The following is a 27,383-nucleotide window of genomic DNA, read 5'->3' on the forward strand; positions in this document are numbered from 1 at the left end:
CGTGTAAAGGCTTATTGTAGTGACTAACATGAACTTAGCCTTCAACTGAAATATAAACTCCCTTAGGATAGGGACTTTTATCTGTTCTATCTCTGCTACATTGTCAGTTGCTAGAATATGGCCTGTCAGTAAATAGGCATATAATAAATTTTTATTGAGGGAATGAATAAATGATAGTTTTGTTCTGGTAATGACAGAGGTATTTTTATTATTCATTTTTAATTCAACAATTATTTTTAAATGCCTACATTTTCAGGGATGATGATAAGTGCTGAGAATAAGCAAAGTCCCTGCACACATGGGATTACATTCTAATGAGAGTAAAGAGAGTATTTGAGCATAGACGCAAGTGACTGGCAAGTGTTGAAGCTTTTCAAAATTCTCTTCTGATTGTTTCTATCTTCTCAGTGAAATAAGAAGCTTATGAACAGTTGAGAGTGTAGATATATGAGGATTTATTTTAAGTTTCAGATTTAAAGCACAGAGAAGTTGAAAGAATGGAAATAGATATGCCAGAAACAATAAAAAGAAAGTTGGTATATCATACTTGTATAAGCAAAGTAGGCTTTTGGAAAAGATTTGCTACAGGTAAAGATTGTGTGATGGCTAATTTTATGCATCCACTGGGATAGGCCCCAGTACCTGGATATTTGCTCCAACATCAGTCTAGATGTCACTGTGAAGGTATTTTTAGATGAGATTAATATTTGAATCAGTAGACTTTGAGTAATGCAGATTTTCTGCATAATGTGAATGGACCTCGTTCAATCAGTTGAAGGTCTTAAGGGAAAAATACTTAGGTTCTCCGAAGAAGAAGAAATTATGCCTCCAGACTTGTCTTCAAACTCAAACTGCAAAATCAATGATTCCCAGGTTGTCCAGCCTGACAACCTGCCCTGCAGAAGTTGGACTTCCCAGCCCCTAAAATTGCATGAAACAATTCCTTAAAATAAATCTCTCTATATAGATAGATAGATACAGATATAGATATAGATATATACATATCTATATCAATACAGATAGATATATACAGGGAGTTGCATATTAGACATCACAGTCTTAAATCTGCATGAATCTAAATAATATAGATCCATTGTTTGTTCTATATGCTCTTGTGAACAGCTGCTTTCCTTTATAATGAGATTACTTTTTTTTTTAACTTTAAGTTCTGGGATACATGTGCAGAACATGCAGGTTTGTTACATAGGTATACATGTGCCATGGTGGTTTGTTGTACCTATCAACACATCATCTAGGTTTTAAGCCCCACGTGCATCAGGTATTTGTCCTAATGCTCTCTCTCTGCTTGCCCCTTACCCCTCAACTGGCTCCAGTGTGTGACATTCCCTCCCTGTGTTCATGTGTTCTCATTTTTCACTTCCCACTTGTGAATGAGAACATGTGGTGTGTTCAGTTTTCTTTTCTTTTTTTCCTCTCTGTCTTTTTTTTTTTTTTTTTTCCAAACAGAGTTTTCTCTCTTGTTGCCCAGGCTGGAGTGCAATGGCATGACCTCAGCTCACTGCAACCTCCGCCTCCCAGGTTCAAGCGATTCTCCTGCCTCAGGCTCCCAAGTAACCGAGATTACAGGTGCACACCACCACGCCCAGCTAATTTTTTGTATTATTAGTAGACATGAGGTTTCACCATGTTGGCCAGGCTGGTCTTGAACTGCTGACCTCAGGTGATCCACCCACATCGGCCTCCCAAAGTGCCGGGATTATAGGCATGAGCCACTGCGACTGCCTGGTGTTTGATTTTCTGTTCCTGTGTTAGTTTGCTGAGAATGATAGCTTCCAGCTTCATCCATGTCCCTGCAAAGGACATGAACTCATTCTTTTTCATGGCTGCATAGTATTCCATGGTGTGTATGTGCCACATTGTCTATATCCAGTCTATCATTGATGGGCATTTGGGTTGGTTCCCAGTCTTTGCTATTGTGAATAGTGCCGCAATAAATATACGTTTGCATGTGTCTTTATAGTAGAATGATTTCTAATCCTTTGGGTATATATCCAGTAATGGGATTACTAGGTCAAATGGTATTTCTGGTTCTAGATCCTTGAGGAATCGCCACACCATCTTCCACAATGATTGAACTAATTTACACTCCCACCAACAGTGTAAAAGCATTCCTATTTCTCCACATCCTCACTGGCATCTCTTGTTTCCTGACTTTTTAATAATCACCATTCTAACAGGTGTGAGGTGGTATCTTATGATGAGATTACTTTTAAATATTGATGGCAATGGCATTGTAGTCCAAAGTAAGGGTTGATACCCCAGAGATGCTTACTTCAGGAAAGGATCATGGAATCAGTCCAGCAAAGTCAAGGAAGAGAAGGAAAAGAGGACAGAGGACAGAGAGAGGAGGAAGAGGGTGAAGGAGAGGGAGAGGTAGGAAGAAGAAATCTCAGCAAAAAAGACCTGTCTGTACTCATTCTGCTTAAGTTAGGGGCACTATATTTGAAATATAATCAATTTTCAACAACATTTTCAGAGAGCTATGATAATTTCTGCAGTGGATATAACTAAACATCAAGAAGGAGCATATGTGGTAACAGTAAAAAATTCAAAAATCTTCTTCCAGAACAATGACAGCATCCCAAACTTGAAGTAGCTGCAAATTTCAAGGCATTTCAACTAGTTGGAACTTGTCAGAACTCTAAAACCAAGTGTTGACTGTTTAATTTCTCCCTTCAAAAAGAACAAAGAAGATACCAAGTTGTTGTTGTTTTCCAAAGCTGGTTGTCTACTTGTTACTCAGTGAACAATTCATGAGCATGATTGTCTACTGCTTTGTCTGAGTCCTCTCAACCGAAAACAACTGACAGATTTGAGATTATGGGCATATAGTTTACATTGCCTTAGATGATACCTCACTACACACTCTCATAGTTTATCTCTTTCTCCTTCTCTAGTAACATTCCTTCTCTTCACATCATATTCCCATACTTATTTCTAGCATGAGCTGAGTGATGACTGGCTACATATTACTCTCATATTTGGTAAGCTATTAGTATTATGCATCATTACAATAAACAATACATTTTGGTTTTTTAAAAAATGCTTAAGTTGAAAACCTTAGTAGTGAAAAATAGGAAACATGGAAAATGGACAAATATTTTAAATCAATGAAGAAAAATGAGTCATTCAGAAAAGGATGTTGAGCATGAGTGGCAGCCTCAAAATGAACCAAAAAAAAAAAACAAGAAAAATAAAAATCCCTGGACATCAACCTCATTTTTTACACACACACTCTTATTAAAAATTTAAATACAAAAAAAAATCTGAAAACGTAAAGAAAATACAATATAAAATTTTACCATTTTGGAGTGGTATGGATTTTTAAGCAGGGATTATAACTCACAATCCATGAAAAAAGTTTTTGATAAATTTGACTATATAGTATTTTTTAAATTCTGCAATGACAAACAAGATCATAAATAAAGTCAAAATGGTAATACACTTTTTAAGAAGATATATATACATATATATGATGGTTATATGACAAGTTTTCTTAATATAGAGAATGTTCTCCAAAATTTATATTAAAAAGACAATAGCAGATGATTTCTAGTCTCTGGTTCTGCATGTAAGGAACTTTAAAGTTGCCACTCACTCCTAATAAGTAAAAAGCTGAACAGACTGAAAATTCAACGATTTATCTTGGATCCATAATAAAGGTGAGGACACCAGGCATACCACTGCCCCCAGGATTAGGCAAATAGGTGAATGCAGGGAGTCGTGGCTTACTAGAACAAAGACTCAGAAGCAGAAGCATTTGTGGGAACCATTGCTGACATAGGAAAACCTGAACTGTATTTTAAAAACTGTTTTAGGCTCAGAAAGGACAAGTCTGAGAGTCAAAAACTCCAGGAAGGCTGAGTCATGGGGTGGGGAGGCTGGGGCCACACTTTTATAAGTTTTATCTTTAGCAACTTGACCAGGCTTCCACAGTAAATATCACAGAAAAATCCCCTTGTGCTTCCAGCATGAATAGGGGAAAAGGACTAATTCTGAAATACACTACAGCACTCTGTGCTTAACAAAGTTCTGCCCTCTGGAGAAACCAGTTAACCAAAGCCCAACCTGCTGGGGTTTTATCAGAGGTTAACTGACCTGGTGGAAGAGAAATACCCAACTTCAGCCCACTCTACAATTCTTTTCCAGCTAAAGGGTGTGTGAGGAGTGAGGGAGACTAAAACACCAGAGAAGTTTACAGCCCAGAGGAACAGGCTCACTAAAAGACTGAGAACTCATTGTAGGCCTATAGAACACTTCCTCTCCCCACACACCTTACCACCACAGCACTAACAGCGTATTTACAGCAGTTCCTTTTACCCAGTACATCGTGTCTGGCTATCAAGAAAAAATTACAGGAAATATCAAAAGGCAAAAACAATCTGAAGAGACAGAGCAAGCATCAGAGAAACACATCAGGGATGTTGGAATTATCAGACCAGGAATTTTAAAAATATGCTAAGAGCTCAGTAATAAAGTAGACAGCATGCCAGACAGATAGGCAATGTAACAGAGATGGAAATCCTAAGAAAGCACAAAAAATTTCTAGAGATCAAAATACTGTCACAGAAATGAAAAATATCATTGATCAGCTTATTAGTACACTGGACACAGCCAAGGAAAGAATTTCTGAAATAAGGATAGATCAGTAGAAACATCTAAAACTGAAAAGCAAAGAAAACAAAGACAAAAGAAAAAGTGGAAAAAAATCTAAAACCTTTGGGGCAACTGCAAAAAGTGTAACATATACATACGGGGAATATCGAATAGAGAAGAAAGAGAGAAGTTAACCAAAAAAGATTGTTTTTAAACAATGACTAAGAATTTCCCCCCAAATAATGTCAGACACCAAACCACAGACCCAAGAAGCTCAGAGAACACACAGCAGTATATATACCAAAACAAAACAAAATACCCAAATATTTCCTTTTTAAATTATAGAAAATCATAGATAGGCTGGGCACATGCCAGTAATTCCAGCACTTTGGGAGGCTGGGGTGGGTGAATCGCTTGAGCTCAGCATTTAGAGACCAACCTGGGCAACATGGCAAAGCCCCATCTCTGCAAAAAAAAAACACAAAAATTAGCTGGATATGGTGGCGCATGCCTGCAGTCCCAGCTACTCTGGAGGCTGAGGCAGGAGGATCTCTTGAGCCCAAGAGGTTAAGGCTGTAGTGAGCCAAGATCACATCACTGTACTCCAGCCTGGGCACAGTGAGGCCATGTCCCCACCCTGCCAACCACCAAAATAAAAGAAAAAAGAAAATCATACGTTTAAAAAAAAATCCTTAAAGAACCAGAGAAGGAATTATTTTTTAAAAAATAAAGAGTGGAAGACAAAAATAAGAACAAAGAACAAGGGAAACAAATAGCAAGGTTCGTTCAGATTTGAAAGTCATTTAATGTAATTCATCACATTAACAGGCTAAAGAGGAAAATCACATGATCTTATCAATGATGCAGAAAAGGCATTTAGGAAAATTCAACACCTAATCATAACAAAAAAACAAAAAAGTGAAACAAGAATAGAGAAGAACTTTCTCAAAACAGTAAACAATATCTACAAAAACCTACAGCTAACACCACACCTGATAACGAGAAAACTGAAATTTTCTCACTGTGATCAGGAACAAGGCAGGGATGTCCCTTCTCTCAACTCCTTTTCAGCATCATACCAGGAGTCCTAGCTACTGCAATAAAACAAGAAAAGAAAAGCTATACAGATTGAGCAGGAAAAAATAAAACTTTCTTCCCAGATGACAAGATCATCTACTTAAAAAAATTCAAAAGAATTGACAAAAAGAAAACTCCTGGAACTAATAAGCAATAGTAGCAAGGTTTCCTGGATGCAAAGTTAACATAGAAACTAAGATATATTGTATATATGTATTTATTATTATATACATTATATACATATTCATTTTCTTATACTGCAGCAATAAACAAGTGTAATTTAAACTAAAAACATAAAACAATTACATTGGCACCAAAAGGTAAAATATGTAGGTATAAATCTAGCAAAATATGTACAAGATTTACATAAAGAAAACTATAAATCTCTGATGAAAGAAATCAAAGGACAACTACAGAAATGAAGAATTCCATGTTCATAAATAAGAAGACTCAATATTGTCAAAATGTTTATCCTTCCCAGCTTGATCTACAGGTTCAGTGTAATGACAATCAAAAGCCCAGCAAGATTTTTGGAGGGACACTGATGAACTCTTTTTACAGCTTATATGGAAAGGTAAAAAACCAGAGTAACAAACACAATTCTGAAAGACATGAACAAATCAAAAGACTGATATTACCTAATTTCAAAACCTAACATAAAGCTACATTAATTAAGAAAGTGTGACATTTATGAAAGAAGAGACAAATAGATCAATGGAACAGAATAGAGAACCTATAAATATACCTGCATACACAAAGTCAACTGATTTTTGATACAGGAGCAAAGGAAATACAGTGGGGCAAAGATAGTCTTTTTAACAAATGATGCAGGAACAACTGGATATCCACAGGCAAAAAATATATATACATATGAAAATGAATATAGACACAGACTTTACACTCTTCAAAAATTAACTCAAAATGGATTATAAACCTAAATGTAAAATGCAAAACTATAAAACTCCAAAAGATAATATAGAAGAAAACCTAGATGACTTTGGGCATGGGAATGAGTCATTAAATGCAACAACAAATGCATGATCAATGAAAGAAATCAATAATAAACTGAGCTTCATAAAAATTTAAATTTCTACTCTGTAAAAAACAATGTCAAGAAAATGAGAAGAAAAACCAGAGTGGGAGAAAATAATTGCAAAAACAAAAAAGGATTGTTATCCAAAATATACAAGAAGCTGTAAAATTCAATAATAAGAAAACAAACGACCTGATTTAAAAATGGACCAAAGACCTTGACAGAGACTTCACTCACCAAAGAAGATACACAAATGGCAAATGAACATATGAAAAGATGCTTCATATCATATGCCATTGGGAAAATTTAAATTAAAACAATGAGATACCCTCACACATCTATTCCAATGCCCAAGTTCCAGACCTCTGACAACACCAAATGCTGGTGAGCATGTGGAACAACAGGAAATCTCATTTATTCCTGGTGAGAATGCAAAATGGTACAGCCACTTTAAGAGACAGTTTGGCAGCTTCTTACAAAACTAAACATAGTCTTGCCTTGCAGTCCAGCAGTTGTGCTTCTTGGTAATTACATAAAGTAGTTACAACTTATTTCGACACCAAAACCTGCAAAGAGATATTTATACCAGCTATATTCTTAATTGCCAAAACTTGGAAGCAACCAAGATGCCCTTCAGGAGATAAATGGATAAATAAAAGGTAGTATATCCAGACAACGGAATATTATTCACTACTAAAAATAAATAAGCTATCAAGACACGAAAAACACTTAGAAACTGTAAGTGCATATTAGTAAGCAAAGAAGTTGATATGGTTTGGTTGTGTCCCCACCCAAATCTCATCTTGAATTCCCACATGTTGTAAGAGGGGCCCAGTAGAAGGAAATTGAATTATGGGAGCAGGTCTTCCCCATGCCATTCTCATAATAGTAAGTCTCACGAGATCTGATGGTTATTATAAGGGGTAGTTTTCCTGCACAAGTTCTCTTTACCTGCTGCCATCCATGTAAGACATAACTTGCTCTTCCTTGCCTTCTGCCATGATTGTGAGGCTTTTCCAGCCACGTGGAACTATAAGTCCAATTAAACCTCTTTCTTTTGTAAATTTCCCAGTCTTGGGTATGTCTTTACCAGCAGTGTGAAAACAGATTAATACAGTAAACTGATACCAGGAGTGGGGTGCTCCTGAAAAGATAGCCAAAAATGCGGAAGCGACTTTGTAACTGTGTATCAGGTAGAGGTTGGAACAGTTTGGAGGGCTCAGAAGAAGACAGGAAGATAGGGGAGAGTTTGGAACTTCCTAGATACTTGTTGAATGGCTGTGACCAAAATGCTGATAGTGACGTGGACTGCAAAGTCCAGGCTGATGAGATGTCAGACGGAAGCAGAGAATTTCTTGATAATTGAAGCAAAGGTCACTTTTGTTATGCTTCAGCAAAGAGCTTGGCCACATTGTGTCTCTGCCCTAGGGATCTGTGGAACTTTGAACTTGAGAGTAATGATTTAGGGTATCTGGCAGAAGAAATTTCTAAGCAGCAAAGTGTTTAAGATGTGGCCTGGCTGCTTGTAACAGCCTATGCTTATACGTGTGAGCAAAGAAAGGACCTGAAACTGGAACTTATATTTAAAATGAAAGCAGAGCATAAAAGTTTGGAAAATTTGCAGCCTGGTCACGTGGTAGCCAAAAGTCAGAGACGTTTTGCATAGTCATTTGAACCATCTACAGTTATTTTTCCCATGTACATAAAATATTTATTTTGTATAAGTAGTTATTATCTCAGCTACCTAATAAGATCTAAATTGAGTCCTCTGGAATAAAATTAAAAGGGAAGAGAGAAACTGAAGCAGGGTGATCATGAAAAATGAAAGATTCAAAGTCAAGGTATCTTCAGTGTCAATTATGATATCAGTAATCTGAATAGTTCAATTTCTTTGTAGCCTGTGAAACAGGGGATCTTGCATACCATTCTCTTACTCTCACTTTTTGTGCATAAGGACCCTTATAAAGAGCAAAGTGTACTCCTTATGGGTCAATAAACTGACTGATATGTGTTAAACACCTTCAATAGACAACCAAAAGAAAATCTCCAATATTTGCAAAGAGGCCAAGATATCTGCAATTAAATCAAAAAATTCTTCCTTTTGCCATTCTTTATCTTCTCATAGAGAAGATCTACTCACCATCTACTGCTCCGTCTGTTACTCCCCTTCTGTAGAAGAAATGGCTTGAAAGACATTGGGGAAGCTATAAGATTCCTTTCTCACACAAATCTACATAGAAAAAGTTTCATCTCAATAGTTTTCATCTTCAGACTCTGAACTACCTATTCATCTTAAGTAATGTCTTAGTGAGAAAAAGCCATCTTGCTGAGATATTATGGAAACTAAAAGTCTCTATTGCCATAATATCTCAGCAAGGTATCTTTTAGGCATAAGTCATTTTTTTAAGACAGAATATCACTCTATTGCCCAGGCTGGAGTGCAATGGCACAGTCTCAGCTCACTGCAACCTCTGTCTCCCAAGTTCAAGTGATTCTCTTGCCTCAACCTCCCGAGTAGATGGGATTACAGACACCCGCCACTATGCCTAGCTAATTTTTGTATTTTTAGTAGAGATGGAGTTTACCAGCCTGGTCTCAAACTCCTGACCTTAGGTAATCCACCAACCTCCGCCTGCCAAAATGCTGGAATTACAGGCGTGAGCCGCCATGCCTGGCCATGAGTCATATTTTTTAGGGATTAGTCACATTTTTGGGCAAAACCAGTCTATGCATGTCATGTAATTTCCCAAAATAGAAACTAAGAAATGTTCCATCTTCTTTTTCCATATATGTGATCACATGTTCTACTCTCCTCTTCCATTATTTCTTATATTTCTTTAATATTAGTGATTTTTTAATTTTTACTTATTTTTATTTTCACTTTTTGTAGGTGCATGCTAGGTGTATATATCATGTAGTACATGAGCTGTTTTGATACAGACATGCAATGTGAACTAGTCACATCATGGAGAATAGGGTGTCCTTCTCTCCAAGCATTTATCCTTTGTGTTACAAACAATTCAATTACACTCTTTTAGTTATTTTTAGATGTACAATTATTATTAACTATAGTCACCCTGTTGTGCTATCAAATGATGGGTCTTATTCTTTCTAATTTTTGGTACCCATTAACCATCCCCATCTCCCCCTCCCACCCCACTACCTTTGCAGCCTCAGACCATCCTCCTACTCTCTATGTTCCTGATTTCAATTGTTTTGATTTTTAGATCCCACAAATAGGTAAGAACATGTGATGTTTGTCTTTCTGTGCCTGGCTTATTTCACTTAGCATAATGATCTCTAGTTTCATCCATGTAGTTGCAAATGACAGAATCTCATTCTTTTTTATGGCTGAATAGTACTATTGCGTATATGTACCACATTTTCTTTATCCATTCATTGACTCATAAACACTTACATTGCTTCCAAATCTTAGCTATTGTGAACAGTGTCACAACAAATGGGGGGTACAGATATCTCCTTGATATACTAATTTCCTTTCTTTGGGTATATACCCAACTATATCACATAGTAGCTCTATTTTTAGTTTTTTGAGGAAACTAAAACTGTTCTCCATAGTGATTGTACTATTTTACATTCCAATCAATAGTGTATGAGGGTTCCCTTTTCCTCAATCCTCGCCAGCATTTGCTATTGCCTGTCTTTTGGATATAAGACATTTTAACTGGGATGAGATACTATCTCGTTTTAGTTTTGATTTGCATTTCTCTGATGGTCAATGATGTCAAAAACCTTTTCATATGCCCATTTACAATTTGTACATCTTCTTTTGAGAAATGTCTATACAAATCTTCTGCCTGTTTTTTTAATCAGATTATTTCATCTTTTCCTATACAGTTGTTTAAGTTCCTCATATATTCTGGTTATTAATCCCTTGTCAGATGGGTAGTTTGCAAATATTTTTCACCACTCTGTGTATTGTCTTTTCACTTTGTTGATTGTATCTTTTGCTGTATAGAGTGCTTTAACTTGATGTGATCACATTTGCCCCTTTTTACTTTGATTGTCTGCGCTTGTGGGCTGTTGCTCAAGAAATTTTTGCCCAAACCAATGTCCTGGAGATTTTCCCCAGTGTTTTCTTGTAGTATTTCCAGAGTTTGTGATATTAAATTTAAGTCTTTAATCCATTTTTATTTTATTTTTGTATATGGTGAAAGACAGTGGTCTAGTTTCATCCTTCTGCACATGGATATCCAGTTTTTCCAGCACCATTTGTGGAAAAGACTGTCATTTCCCCAGTGTATGTTCTTGGCACCTTTGTCAAAAATGAGCTCACTGTAGATGTGTGAATTTGTTTCCGGGTTCTCTATTCTGTTCCATTGGTCTATGTATCTGATTTTATGCCAGTACCATGCTGTTTTGATTACCATAGCTCAGTAGTACAATTTAAAGTCAGGTAATATTATTCTTCCAGTTTTGTTCTTTTTTATGATAACTTTGGCTATTCTGCGTCTTTTGTGGTTCCATATAAATTTTAGGATTTTTTTTCTATTTCTGAGAAGAATGTCATTGGTATTTTGATAGAGATTGTACTGAATCTGTAGACTGTTTGGGGTAGTATGGATATTTTATCAATATTAATACTTACAATCCATGAACATGGAGTGTTTTTTGGTGTCATCTTCAATTTCTTTCATCAGTGTTTTATACTTTTCATTATAGAGATCTTCACTTCTTTGATTAAGTTAATCCCTAGTTATTTAATTTCATTCGTGGCCATCATAAATAGGATTACTTTTTTATTTCTTTTTCAGATTGTTTACTGTTGACATATAGAAATGCTACTGATTTTTGTATGTTGATTCTGTATCTTGCAACTTTACTGAATTTTTAGTTCTAAGGTTTTTTGTGGAGTCTTTAGGTTTTTCCAAATATAAAATCATATCATCTGCAAACAAGGAAAATTTGACTTCTTCCATTTATAATTCTTTTTTTTTCTTTAAGAACCTATTATTTGTTGGGCAGAAGTTTTCCTAAGAAATCACCCCAACTTGCCCCAGCTGAATGTATACCCATTCAGGTATATATTAAGCATTTGCAACTTCATCTGTCACATCTGTGTCTGTAAACATTACTATTTCTTTGGATGGCCTGAGACAAGGTCAGGAGACTACATTTTATACAGGGATAAACAGCTAGACCATTTCATTTATCTTGAGGTTTTATACTTTTTAAATCACAAATTTCAAACAAGGTTGAAGAACTTTGGTGACATTCTGTTTTCATTCTCACTGTTAAAGTATCTGGTGTGAGGCATTTTTACTTTTAGTTATTCTATCGTGTTTTAGCATTTATTTGGATGGCTTTCACACTAAGAGTGCCTGGGGTGAGTGGTGGGCATCAACAAGAGTAGAGTAGCTCCTGGTCCCTAACCAGAGTCGATCACAGTGGCTAACACTCAGCAGCCAGGTTCCTCATTCCGCTCAGAGTTTGTGCTTAGCTTCCCCTGCAGTCCCTGTCACTGTGTCACTCAGAGCACAGAAGTACACCGCTGAGTCTGACTCTTGAACTGAGTCTTTCTTCAAGTGGAAAGAAGTGGTTTCTTTATGGTATGTGGCTTCAAAACCTTTGTTGCTTTCCTTGTCATTGGCCATCATGGCTTTCAGGAGGAGCTGTGGACCTTCTCCAGGATATTGGACATACCAGAAAAGGGAAGGGTACTGTGTGCTTTCATAGGAGCAGTTCACAATCAGGGAATCCCCTTCAGAAAGGAGGACTTGACCTTCTGTCTGGACCACTGAATCTCCATTGATTTCCCCTGAAAAAAAAAAAATAAGTTATACCAAGTTATCTTAGACATGATCTGAGCTGTACCCCTTAGAGAAAACGGTGGTTACAGATTACATCAACATAATGGAACAAAAGATTTTAAGTTTTAAGTGCCATTTTACTTACCAAACATTAAGAATAGTGCAATAGCTGGTCCTGGAAAAGAGTTCATTTTTAGACCCTCTGGTGTCCTTGGGTCTTGTCTTCTTAGTGTGAGGAAAGATTAAGGTCACACTGAAGGGATGAGAGTGAGCAGGAAATATGAATGTGTTAGGAAGATGCACCCCCTTGTGGGCAAGATCCCAAACTCAAAAGATTGTTGACTGTTCTCTCAAAAGTCCACCCTGTATCTTCACTTCTGGCTTTTTTTTTTTTTTCTAAGTCACATGTTCGCTGTCTGATAGTTCTTTGAATATCCGAAGAATAGTTGGTCTTTTTTATAACCCCATTTTTTACAGCACACTGTCTGACTTGCAAGTTATTTTCATACCACGACATTTCTGAGGATAATTCATTTTACTTTTTCTTATTTAGCCATCTTTGCCCACCCCATGATCCACTAAAATATCATATAAACAGGTTTTTAGGGTAAAACCGGAAGAATGTCAGTAGCACATGTTTAATTATTAGTAGATTATTTGAGATGACAGAGACTTAAGCTTTTTTTCACTGCTGTATTCCCATACCTAGTACAATGCCATACACTCAGCAGGTGGTTAGGAAACACTTCTTAAATACACAAATGCATGAATAAATGAATGGTCTTTGGTTGAGGAATTGCTACTACTTGAAACATCATATTGCTTCACATTTAAGGCATCAATTATAGAAACACAATAAATTCTTTTCAAAGAAAAATGGAATTTTATCTTGTATATATATTGATTAAAAAGTAAAGAACCTATAACTCTTAGTAATGAAAAAATATAGTAATTAAAGTCATTGAATCCAATTATCCGGCATCACTTTCTTTTCCTATAGGAGAAGAAATGATTCCCAGATAATGTGACTGGCCTATGTGCATGAGGCAAAATGTTGTGATATTAAACTTTTAATGGACATTTAGCCTTGATTATATACCCTCTACATATGTCCATCCACCAATACTATTGACCAATAGTTACTTTTATCACAGGATAAGATGCTCAAATAATTTGGATTTGCCTCAAAAGACCAAAGAATAAGCTCCATCTCAGCTTCCAGGATTGGTAGAGACACATCTGCTTATGTATAGAATGATGTATAGCAAGGATGACACTTCTCTTCATGTAAGAGTTAGTTGGTGATCATCTTTAAAATACAGATCTGGAGATCTCTTCACTTACAGAATCAAAATGTTCAGAATCAAGGTCCTGGAAGTTAAAAATCTCCTCAGGTGTTTGTGATACAGCCAGTGTTATATGCATTTACAAAATAATCTTTGAGAACACTGATCTAAGCAGACAGACAAGGTATCAGTGAAGCACTTCTGGGATCAGCATGAGGAAGAAACTCCAATATTCACAAATTTTTCTTTCACAGTAGTACTGAAGTCACAGTAGCTAAAACAAATGCTGTTTACTCTCACTGTTCTTGTGTAGTCAACTTATAATAAAAATCTCTGGATGTTCCCAGGACAAACTTGGTAAGAAGGATGTCGTTTTTCTGCCAGTCCACTAACATTTATCTTTGAACCTGGAAGCCTTCCATTGCGCTTCCTGGAACATTGACTCTCCCTGAATTCAGAGACAGCAGCTACATGGTCCTGCAGCAAGGTGTCAATATTAACAAACCCTAAACTTGGGAAGCAAATTTAGATCTGGGTATTATTTGGGTCTATACAAAGGCTCTCTTCCTTTGCCCTCTTACCCGGTGCCAGATCTCTGTGATCAAGCTGTATCTTCCTCCTTTTCCTGGTTCTTTTGGCCCATTCATCTAACTGACTCTACCTGAAGTCTAAGCAGAAATATGGAGTGAGCAGTTTCACTGTCCCTAAATTTCTTTACTTTTTCCAAGGAAACCTTGTCCTTAGTATTGTAACCACCCTCCATTCCTTTGAGGGAATCTATTTTCCACACCTGGTGTATTAGTCTATTGTTGCATTGCTGTAAAGAGATACCTGAGACTGGGTAATTTATAAAGAAAAGAGATTTAATTGGCTCACGGTTCTGCAGACTGTACAGGAAGCATAGAGGCTTATGCTTCTGGGACCCTTGGGAAGCTTCCAATCATGGTGAAAGGCAAAGTTGAAGCACGGCATCTTACATGGCAAAAACAGGAGTGAGAGAGAGTGCAGGAAGCTGCCACACACTTTTAAACAACCAGATCTCACAAGAACTCACTCACTATTTCAAGAACAGAAGCAAGGGAATGGTGCTAAACTATTCATGAAAGATCCACCCCAGTAATCCAACCACCTCCCACCAGGCCCCACCTCCAACACTGGGGATTACAATTGAACACAAGATTTGGGTGGGGACACAGGTCCAAGCCGTATCACCATGATTTCATAAGGAGATGAATGTCATAGAGGAACCGTAGCAGTAGATTTGAGTGAAATACAGTAGAACTGTGTAATCAATGAAAAAAATGCTTAAGCAAATTCCCAACTGATAACAGATGTATTCAAATGGTCTGACTTCAAGCCTCGGAAGCTCTGTTTCAAGGACTTGAATTCACACAGATGTGTTGTCAGTCAAAAATCAGTCTGGCAAACAGAAATGTTGGGCTAGGTGTCAGCACCATGGCAACGGAAAGTGATTGGCTCACGGTAATAAGAATTTACCCACAGCAGTGTGGGTTTGAAAAGGAAAGCTTTATTAGAAACAAAGCTATAGAGGAGTGCAACAGGGCACTTCAGCAAGAGCGGACTGAGCAAGCCATGGTGGATTTTTCCTTAGGAGTGTTTATGAACCTTAAAGCAGGAGCTTAAGGGTAATTTGGACCATATTAGCCCCCTAGGTCAGGATAAATGATTACATTTGTAGACATTTTGGTGCCTTGATGTCAGCAAGGGCTGCACAATAAGTTTCAATATACACACATTCCAGAGATGTATAGAAATTCTAGCTACTTACACATTTTTGGGAAAGGAGCCTGGTTTTGATAATAGGGACGTCGATTAACAACTACTTCTGAATTCCTCAGATAAGGAGTTTTGCCTCTGGATGATCTGCTTGATGGCCACCAGGTGGTCTTCGATCTCCTCATAAAACAATCCAAAAATGTTCAGTAGAAAGACATTTAGAGTTCAGGCAGACAATGTGGTGAGAAGCAGCGCACGGCGAGGAGGATGAGATGGGGCCCTGCCTCTCTGAACCCAGACCTCGCTGGGCTATAAAGCACTTTAGAACGTCTAGAAATCCTCCTGAGCCTTGGCGAAGCCCTCATCGAGCTGCGGAGGACACCGTGCCTTTGGGAGGAAATGGATGTGGCAGAGGGAGAAGAATGGCAGCTGCCAGAAGGTGCTGAGGGCTGCAGTAATTTAGAGAACCCAAGAAGGCGGGCCTAGAGACACAAGCTCAGGAGCTTCATTAGGCCATGGAGTTGCACAGATGCAGGTCCCGGGCTGGCCACTTTGTCCCAGTTAGACAAGACTTTACCTTCTCCCAAAACCACCAGAAATGATGGACAAAGGCCTAAAAGGGCCTGGAAGGTAAGCAGAGCCCCCACAAGGATAGGTGGAGTGGTTAGCAGGCCATTGGGTGGTTGCTCTTTGTTCAACCAGACCTTGATATCCAAAGAGAGAAATCGCATGCCACATTTGGTGGGTTGGAAATGCCTACCACCATTTGGGAGGATTTACTGGCCTTTACAGAAGGCCCAGGTAAATAATATGAAAAAGCTACTCTCAACTTTTCCCTCAACCTTTTAAAAGAAAATTTTTGCTCCACCTAGCCATTCTAGATTTAAAGAGGTTGCTGACATATAATATAGTTAGAAAAATCACACGTCAGCCAAGCGTGGTGGCTCACAAGCGTGGTGGCTCACACCTGTAATCCCAGCACTTTGGGAGGCCGAGGCGGGTAGATCACCAGAGGTCCAGGGTCCGAGACCAGCCTGACAAACATGCGGAAACCCCATCTTTACTGAAAATACAAAATTAGCCGGGTATGGTGGCACATGCTTGTAATCCCAGCTACTTGGGAGGCTGAGGCAGGAGAATCACTTGGACCCAGGAGGCGGAGGTTGCTGTGAGCCGAGATCGCGCCATTGCACTTCAGCCTGGGCAAAAAAGTGAAACTCCATCTCAAAAAAATAAATAAATAAATAAATAAAATCACATGTCTTGTAAACGCCCATTTGTTCTTTTAAAAAATCGTAGAAAGCAAACACCTTCTGGAAACGACTTTTTGAAACGAAATTTGTTAGACCAGCTCTAGAAGTGACCCCAGGAGCAACACACCACCACGTTCATTCAGTGGGTTAGAGGCCATGGAGCAGAAGGCAGTGAGAATGAAGAGAAGGTTCTATTCCAGACTAGTCATGCTTAGGAGACATTTTCATATTATAACCACTGTTTTAGGTGTGCGTTTTATTCCTCACTACTGTGTATATTGTTGACAATACTAAGAAATTTTTTGAAATATCTTGTCTTTTTATTTTATTTATTTATTTATTACTTTAAGTTCTGGGGTACATGTGCAGAATGTACAGGTTTGTTACATAGGTATACATGTGCCATGGTGGTTTGCTGCATCTATCAACCCATCATTCACATTAGGTATTTCTCCTAATGCTATCCCTCCCCTAGACCCCCTCCCGCTGACAGGTCCCGGTGTATGATATTCCCTTCCCTGTGTCCATGTGTTCTCATTGTTCAACTCCTACTTATGAGTGAGAACATGTGGTGTTTGGTTTTCTGTTCCTGTGTTAGTTTGCTGAGAATGATGGTTTCCAGCTTCATCCATGTCCCTGCAAAAGACATGAACTAGTCCTTTTTTTATGGCCACATTTTCTTTATCCAGTCTATCATTGATGGGCATTTTGGTTGGTTCCAAGTCTTTGCTATTGTGAACAGTCTTGTAATAAACATACGTGTGTATGTGTCTTTATAGCAGAATGATTTCTAATCCTTTGAGTATTGCTGGATCAAATGGTATTACTGGTTCTAGATCCCTGAGGAATCGCCACACCGTCTTCCACAATAGTTGAACTAATTTACACTCCCACCAACAGTGTATAAGCGTTCCTATTTCTCCACATCCTCTCCAGCATCTGTTGTTTCCTGACTTTTTAATGATCACCATTCTAACTGGCGTGAGATGTTATCTCTTGGTTTTGATTTGCATTTCTCTAATGACCAGTGATGATGAGATTTTTTTTCATGTTTGTTGGCGGCATAAATGTCTTCTTTGGAGAAATGTCTATTCATACCCTTCGCCCACTTTTTCATGGGGGTTGTTTGTTTTTTTCTTGTAAATTTGTTTAAGTTCTTTGTAGATTCTGGATATTAGCCCTTTGTCAGACAGGTAGATTGCAAAGATTTTCTCCCACTCTGTAGATTGCCTGTTCACTCTGATGATAGTTTCTTTTGCTGTGCAGAAGCTCTTTAGTTTAATTAGATCTCATTTGTCAATTTTGGCTTTTGTTGCCATTACTTTTGGTGTTTTGGTCGTGAAGTCGTTGTCCATGCCTACATCCTGAATGGTATTGCCTAGGTTTTCTTCTAGAGTTTTTATGGTTTTAGGTCTTACATTTAAGTCTTTAATTCATCTTGAGTTAATTTTTGTGTAAGGTGTAAGGAAGAGGTTCAGTTTCAGTTTTCTGCATATGGCCAGGCAGTTTTCCCAACACCATTTATTAAATAGGGAATCCTTTCCCCATTGCTTGTTTTTGTCAGGTTTGTCAAAGATCAGATGGTTGTAGATGTGTGGCGTTATTTCTGAGACCTCTGTTCTGTATATATCTAGTTTTTTGGTGTGGTTTTTTGGGGGGTTTTTGTTTTGAGACAGAGTCTCACTCTTGTAGCCCAGGTTAGAGTACAATGGCACGATTTCAGCTCACTGCGACCTCTGCCTCCCGGGTTCAAGCGATTCTCCTGCCTCAGCCTCCCAAGTAGCTGGGATTACAGGCACTCACCACCATGCCCAGCTAATTGTTTTGTATTTTTAGTAGAGATGGCAGTTTCGCCATGTTGGCCAGGCTGGTCTTGAACTCCTGACCTCAGGTGATCCACCCACCTCGGCCTCCCAAAGTGCTGGGATTACAGGCGTGAGCCACCATGCCCGGCCTATCTTGCCTTTCTTGATGTTCTAAAGTGCTTCATAGACGTTAAAAGTAGAGGTAGAAAATAACACATTTTAAAAATGTCTGTTTCTTAAAATTCATATGAAATGTTGATTGGGAGCTGGAGCACATTATGTTTGTGTGCTGGCTCCTGGGAGGAGAAGGAAGTGTAAAGAGCTCTGTGGCAATGTACTTACAATGAGGCAAGCTTAGCCATTGTCTCTTACTTCTGTGCATTTTGTTTTCCTTATCTGTACATAGTGTATATAAAGGACACATTAATCCTAATTTATAGCTAGTCTTTCTAGATGCTAAAGAGGTCACCAGTGTATGACAAAGGTATAGAGTTAGTAAACTAACTCTATCACATTATAGTATTAGTAGTTAATTCAATGTTACTCTGTGTATAATGGAAAACTTAAGTTCTTATTTGAACATCTAGTCTTTCTGGATATTTCAAAGTATACATAACATATGTTAAAGTATGTACATTAAGAAGGCTAAAGTAACACTATTTGAGTATTTTTTGTGATTTCACAGGAGTAGTTGCATTTGGGGAATGGAATTGTTAAACTTGATGTCTTGGAGAGTATGCTGACTTCATTGTATGGTTGGAGATAGGGGGAACAGGAAGTATGCAGAGAGAAGTTTTGTGCCTGTGAGTTGGATTAGGTCAGATCGTCTAACCATTTTTCTGTATGTGTTTTTGTTAATATTGCTGTATATTAAAAGATAAACAAGTTCTAATGCCCAAAGTATGTCAAAGGTAGAGGTGGTAAAATAATCCCTTTATAAATGTCCTTTTGTTGATTTTTAAGAAGGCCTATCCACTGGCAGTGACCTTTGTTAATCCATCTCTTGGAGCTGGATGTAATCTGGTACTTAGTCACTAGAATGGTGAAAGAAGAGGAAGAGAAAGAAGAGGAAGGATGGAGGGAAGGGCTCTTTGCTAATATTTCCATATCTAGGTGACTTTTTTAGATTATAACCATAGGTTTATATGTGCATTTTTGTAACTTGCCTGTGCTTATTGTGGATAAAGTTCAATCTTTATTTTGCAACATCTAAGCTTTATACAGGCCCTGAGGTGACAACATATGAGAAAAAGTAGAGCTGGTGGATTAGCCACTTTGTAAATATATTTTTTATACTTGATAGAAAAGATGCACCTTGGACATGGAATTGTTGTTAAACCACCTCTGAGCAGTATATATATCAGGATGTGTTCAGTAGATTGGCAGCTGAAGGGCAGAAGGAAGTATAAAGGGAGAGGTGTATGCAGATATGTTTATATTTACATTTTGATAATAGCTATTGATGTATGTGCATCTCTTTGGGCTGTACTATAGGAATACACTAAGTAATGCAATGAAAACATACGTTCTTGCTAATATTTTAATAGTACAAATCTGAAAATGAATTCTCTTAGAAACCTTATACTTAGTGTACTCTGTCGCTTTACATCTCTTTTTAAATTGACCATTAAAGGGAATGTGGTATTTTAATTGTAACTCTGACAGTACTTTTACCTAGAGGCCTGTTTCCATTTTTGTCTTCTATGAAATTTTTGTCCCCAAGAAAGGCAGGATTACTTTTTTTTCTAACAGATTGAGTTGATGTGGTATATTCTTTGTTATCAAAATGCTCATATAGCTTTGGGATTTTGAATTGGTAAATATTCATGGTGTGTGGAAAAGCATCATATATACTGTATGATTTCAATCACACATAAAATTGGATGTTGTCTATGCACACACACAGGACATATCAAACTATAAAGTGCTTGTGATGGTGAATGACTTTGTTCTTTCCTTCTTGTGTTTTTCAGCTTTCTATGACGCACATATTAACTTTCTAAAATAAAAGTTATTTTTAAAATTATTTTAAAAAGTAAGATTTAATACACAAAATTAGACATCCAACCACTGGAAGGGCTAATGAAGCAAAGATAAGAAAGACTGATTACATGAAATTTTGAGGTGTGATGCATCATCCAGCTGCCTGTGACACCAAAATGAGTGATTCTTAAGAAAAAACCCAGAAGTCAACCACAGCTGGTAATCTGGGCTGCCTGCACATAGCCCCTACAGAAGAATAATGGTTTCTCTTTCTTTTCTGCTTGCCCGATATTATTCCCAAATGCCTCTTGTTTGTAGAATTAAAACTAAATGAATGAAAGGGCTTGTGTGAATTGTAGTTTGTGTTTCTTCCCTAGCAAAGCAAAGGAGTATAGTAAAGGGACGGGAAAGACGCCCAGTTGACAGTGTGCAATAGAGCACACCGGTGAACTAAGCAGCCATCACTGAACTTGGCTCTTGGCTTTCTATATTGGATTATTCTATTGTTGATGTGGCTGCACTGGAAAAGACAGTGCCCAGAATCCCCTTCTTTTTGTAATTCTGAATACAAAAGAGCATTTGCACAAGATTTGAAAGGCAGATAGGAAGCAGCAGCCATTATCTTCCAAAGATCACCACTGATTAGAGATGGTGAAAGACACAGTGGTCTCGGCTGCTTCCATTTTGTTATTGCTCTTCCCTGATGGCACCTGACAATAAATAACCAGCTCCACAGCACATAAAATTACCATTATCACAGTACTTCTCAAACCCTAAGTATATCGCATAAGTTACTGCAACAGCTTACACATGAACCCCATGCCAATTCACCACAATTAATAATTATGATGCTGTGATCTTTCACTACTTATCACCGCTGCACCTACTGCTAATAATGGGATCCTTGTTCCCTTCTGGCCATGAATAATTTAATTCCAAAATCTCATTTATGTATTTGCTCTGTATGACCACTTCTGTACCAAATCTCTTACATTGGGTTCTTCCAGAAGCAAATCTTAAAAAATGACTGTAAGTAGTTTATTTGAGAAATGCAGGAAACACAGATAGAGAGGGTGGGGTGTTATATAAGAAATAACAAGTGTTTACAAGGCTGTAAAGAGACAGGAGTTCTTCTATGCTGCTAATGAGGGGAAAAATTGCTAAGAGTATTTCAAGAGCAATTTGGCAATTGCAAGTAAATTTTTTAAGATGTGAATCATATAACCCAGCAAATGCCACTTCAGGGTATATAAGATAAAACATTCTGTATCTATATATAAGGAAACATAATTGTATTCCTTGTAGAATTTTTATAATAAAAGATTAGAAACACTCATTGAATAAAGGATTAACAAAATTCTTTCTCCTTCTACATGAAAAAATTAGATTAACTTACTAATCTCTGTTTCTCTGGAAATCCAATAAAGGTAGAATGTCAGCTGTATTACCAAGTAAGATTGTTATGGTAAAAATGATCCTGATTGATAAACTGCATCTGGACTGTAAATGGACTGTGAATACTTTTTAAGATGTCATAGTTTTGGAGCAGTGACTTTTATAACTGTTACAGGAGATACTGGTTTCTATTTGGGATATGGGGTTTCTAAGTCTGGATGGCCTGTTGGGTCTTATTCCCTCACACTTTAGCACTTGATGTGGGAAAAGGGGAGGGAGGCATTGCAAAAAGAATAATCTGTGAACCATATAGACACCTGAAAGGACTCCTCTTGAGAACACTTAGGGTGTGAGGGAAACCAGTACCTATGTGGCCTATTGAGCTTTGTAAACTTGATCGTGTAACTGAGTCTAAGACTATCACTGCTGATGGCCTTGCACAATCCAATGTGCATCAAAAGGCACATATAATATATTCATAAAATGGAATACTATATATCAAATAAGAGGAATGAAATATATCTACATATATAAATTTTTCTATATCTCAAAAATATTTTAGGTAAGAAATCAAGTTTCATAATTACACATACAATTGGATTGCATTCATGTAAATTTTAAATACACAAAACACAGCACCACACATTGCTTAAAAATATCTATGTTTAGAAATACAAAAACATGGAGTAGAGAAAAAAGTTCATAACAGGTTTGAGAGAGGGATGAAGGCATTAAAACTGAGGAGGAAAATAAAAGAGATGGCAATTTTATTTGTAATGTTTTATTTATTTTTTAAAATTTGAAACTTGGTATTTATGTGTAACTGTATTTATTGACATCAAGAGATAGAAATAATATAATATTGTTTTAAAATGGTACAGTCTGCTCATATGGCAAATATAATTGTGTTAGAAATTAAATATTTCTACCTTCTCCTTAATATATATATTATATAAAGTTCTTTACATTTATAAAACAATCATATAAATAAAACTACTCTGACATCTCAAACAGGGTTGTTGGTGTGAGAGCAGAAAATGCATTTCCAGGTGCTTGAGGTTCTTGGTGCCAGCAGTTATATTTCCTCAGTACTGAACTTCAGTTTGGAATTGAAAGTAATTGCCATTTCTCCTTCTCATATGCAGTGTATAAAGTACCCACTTGCAGTCATTCTGGAACACAGGACTGAGTTGTGTTTTTAAGTCTTATAAAGATCATCAGTCTCTCGGGGATAGTAGAGAATATAATCTGAACAAGCCTTTAAATAAGTATATATTTCTTATCAATAATTTTATATATCTTACTTCATTTCCAGAAATCTTCCAAATGTATATGCCACAAATAGCCATATCACTATGACCTGAAAAATAATGCTGATCCCTACTGGTGTCCCCTTTGTCTTAGGTAAATCATTGGAAACAATCCACTATTATTATCTATATCTTCGGATTCCTATTCTTCTTACTCATGACAGCATCAGGAAGTAGACAATAAAAAAGCCCAACCCTCCTCCTCCTCTTTCTCTTTACCTTTCTTCAAGTCATTATTAACCTTGAAAGCTTCAAGTAAGAAGGCTAAAAAGTGTTTGTATATTTTTTTCTTCCCAGCCAGGGGAAGTCATACATCTATCACATGACCTTCGACCTTTTTATTCCCATTACTACACTTAATTAGAATATCTTCAGGGGCCAAACATTGCTAAATTTTGCACGTACTTAATTATCACAATGTTAAACAGGTAAGAATTCATTTCTAATATTCCAACTGTAAAATCATATGAAACTGGAATAAGAGTAAAAACTAAACATCATTTGGAAGAATTGGCAAAAGTTACTATTTCACCAATTTTGAAGATTTATAAAGTTGATTTGCAGAATTTAAGATATGAAAAGAATAAGAATTGGTCTTTATAAGTGGGAAAAACAAAAAATAAATGGGACTTGCCAAGCAGACCTAGCATTTTGTTCCTCCTTAATAGCTCTTTAGGGCCAGGCACGGTGGCTCGCGCCTATAATTCCAGCACTTTGGGAGGCCGAGGTGAGTGGATCACCTGAGGTCAGGGGTTCGAGACCAGCATGACCAACATGGAGAAACCTCTTCTTTACTAATACTACAAAAAATTAGCCAAGCGTGGTTACGCACGCCTGTAATCCCAGTTACTTGGGAGGCTGAGGCAGGAGAATCACTTGAACCTGAGAGGCAGAGGTGCGGTAAGCCAAGATTGCAGCACTCCTGCCTGGGCAACAAGAGCAAAACTCTGTCTCAAAAAAAAAAAAAAAAAAAAAAAAAAGTTCTGTAAAAACTACTAAAGAATTTGAGTTATTCACTCTCCTTTCTTCAGTTTTCCTGACAAGGTTACTAGACTCTACATGAGCATGCCATTGTTCTAAGCCATTCAGCATCCTAATAAATCTCCTTCTTCCTAAATGAAGCACTTAAAAAGGAGAGAAAATAATCAGCACAGAGTGCTGACTCCAGGGAAACTACTTTAAAATTACCAAGTTGAGAGAGCAGTAACTATGCAAGAAGAAGATATGCTTACAAAAGGAAGTTCACCTGTTGTTCTGGATATTGAAAGATAAAATGGTGAATGAAAAGCAAAACTCTGTGCCATGTCACAATTTCCATATTCAACCATTTAAAATATAGCAGCTTCACACTCACCCAGCAAGTCCCTAAGCATCTCCATACTGTGGAATAAGAACATCATTATTTCAAAAAACAATGAGATCCTGTCATTTGTAGTATAAACCAAAACAAAATTCTCAGACCTCCAACCATCTGAATGGACCCCTTCTCTCAGCCAAGGGCATTCCGAAGCTAACCTGAAAAAATAGTTTGGGCCACGATGGGAAGGAGTGATTGGACATGACTCATTATATTACCCTCCCTTTTGAATTTCCCTTTTGGAATTGAAGAAAAGCTTACTGGCATTAACAGCAACACATACTTTCAGTCTGATAAGAACATTTACAATCTATTCTCTCTGAAGCCTGCTCCGTGGAGGCTGCATCTGTGTGATAAAACTTTGGTCTCCACAACCCCTAATTATAGCCCAGACATTGCTTTCTACTGATAATAAAGAATTGCCAATCAGAAAATTTTTTAATCTACCTGTGATCTGGAAACTCCCCTTCAAGCTGTACTGCCATTCCAGATCAAACCACTGTAAATCTTACATGTGTTGACAGATGTATCATGTTTCCCTAAACTGTATATAAGTAAGCTGTACTACAACCACCTTGGGCACATGTTATCAGGACCTCCTGAGGCTGTGTCACAGATGCGTCCTTAACCTTGGGAAATAAACTTTCTAAATGGATTGAGAACCGTCTCACATACTTTTGGGTTCACAGCAACAACATAGATGGAACTGGAGGTCATTACACTAAGTGAAATAAGCCAGGCAAGAAAGACAAACATTGCATGTTCTCACTTATCTGTGGGATTTAAAAATCAAAACAATCGAACTCATGGAGATAGAGAGTAGAACATATGGATGGTTTCTAGAGGCTGGGAAGGATAGTGGGAGGGTGGGGGAGAGGAGGGATGTTTAATGGGTACAAAAAAAAAGAAAGAATGAATAAGACCTAGCATTTGATAGTACAACAGGGTAACTACGGTCAATAATAATTAATTGTACATTTTTAAATAACTAAAAGAGTATGATTGGGTTGTTTGTAACACAAAGGATAAATGTTTCAGGGGATGGATACCCCATTTTACGTGATGTCATTGCTATGCATTGAATGCCTGTATCAAAATATCTCATGTACTCCATAAACATATTCACCTACTATGTATCCATAAAAATTAAAAATACATTTTTAAAAAAACTAACATCACGGTTTCTACTGTGTGAGAATCCAAAATCTTTCAGAGGTAGTTATTCTCCCTAGCACCTTACGAAGTTTGTGTTCAGCTCCCTTTGCGGTCCCATACACTGTGACATTCACGGCACAGAAGTACTCAGCCATGTCACTCCACTGCCCAGAGGGTTTCCTCAGGTTAAAGAAGAATCTACTCTTCATAAATTCAGCCTCAAAGTCTTTGATGTCTTTAACCAGTGGGTCCCCTGAAAGGTACTTGAGGAGAAACGGAAGGTCTTGTATTTTTACCAAAACAAGAGACTTGCCTAGCCCAACCTTCCTCACACTCGCTATTCTCAAGACCTGGGTTCCAGCCACTTTCTTACCTTGAGTGCTTTTCAATCTTTGATTCTCCCCATTTTTCCCATCTTCAAAGAACTCCAGTGACAGTGCTTCAGTAAGCCAGCTGCAGGAAGAAGGGGCTCAGCAGAAAGTGTTGATCATCATTGGAAACAGCCATCTGTCCCTTGTCAACATCACCCTCTGGGGACCAGATTCAGGACCGAGGATACAGACTCCCCACAAGAAGCAAACCTGGGCTTTCCTTGTGTGGAGACCTGTCAAAAACTTCCAGTGAACGTTTCTTTCTTCCCTAATCTGTACTACGTTGCCCTCTGTAGTATATTACATTAATCCTGGCCTCAATGAAAAATGAGGACTGTAAAAGAGAGGAGGAATTTACCGAGAAAAAGATCACACAATGAATCTAGCAGATTTTGGAGTCCCTTAGTATCTTTGTATAAAAACAGTGGAGACATTCTTTAAGCAAAAATAGTTAAATCAACTCTTTTGGCTGAGTTTCAAAAAGCCTTGTTGCAGTGAGCATCAGGTTGAGAGGAGGATGTGGTAGGATGTGGAGATACCTACTTTGGTAAAATTAAAAATAAGATCAGATGTACAAAATAAAAGTCTAGTGTTACACGCATCTGTGAAGAGACTGCCAAACAGGTTTTGTGTGAGCAATAAAGCTTTTTAATCACCTGGGTGCAGGCAGACTGGGTCCTAAAAAGGAGTCAGCAAAGGAGATAGGGGTGAGGCAGTTTTATAGGATTTGGGTAGGTAGTGGAAAATTACAATTAAAGAGGGTTTTCTCTTGCTGGCAGGGGCGGGGGTCACAAGGTGCTCTGGTGGGGAGCTCCTGAGACTCATTGTCCAAGAGAAGGAATGTCACAAGTTCAATCCATCAGTTAGGGTCGGGCAGGAACAAAGCACAACAGTGGAATGTCATCAGTTAAGGCAGGAACTGCCTATTTCACTTATTTTGTGGTTCTTCAGTTGCTCCAGGCCATCTGGATGTATATGTGCAGGACACAGGGGTTATGATGGCTTAGCTTGGGTTCAGAGGCCTGACACCTAGAACAAGAGCCCTCATCCAGGAAAACAAAATAGGATTATCTTTTTCTTCTTCAAGCAGAATTACAAAGATACAGAGGCTTTAGATCAACAAAAATTATAATATGATATTCAGATAAGAGAGTAAAATAACATTGCAATTTGCTGGGAACATAACCAGAGTATTACATCCAATTCTGGGTACTACATCATCAAGACATCATT

The 27,383-nt window shown here is 37.6% G+C and overlaps 2 gene segments (V, D, J or C); both read right to left on the bottom strand.

The window, feature by feature from the left end:
* The window catches only part of LOC104674124, an 840,972-nt gene that overhangs the window by 748,336 nt on the left and 65,253 nt on the right, over positions 1-27,383 (bottom strand).
* On the bottom strand, positions 11,643-12,839 carry LOC104656291. The segment is given in 2 exon segments: positions 11,643-12,506; positions 12,644-12,839. Coding segments are annotated over 2 exon segments (381 nt in total).

This window comes from Rhinopithecus roxellana, chromosome 5, assembly GCF_007565055.1.
Source record: "Rhinopithecus roxellana isolate Shanxi Qingling chromosome 5, ASM756505v1, whole genome shotgun sequence".
NCBI lineage: Eukaryota > Metazoa > Chordata > Mammalia > Primates > Cercopithecidae > Rhinopithecus > Rhinopithecus roxellana.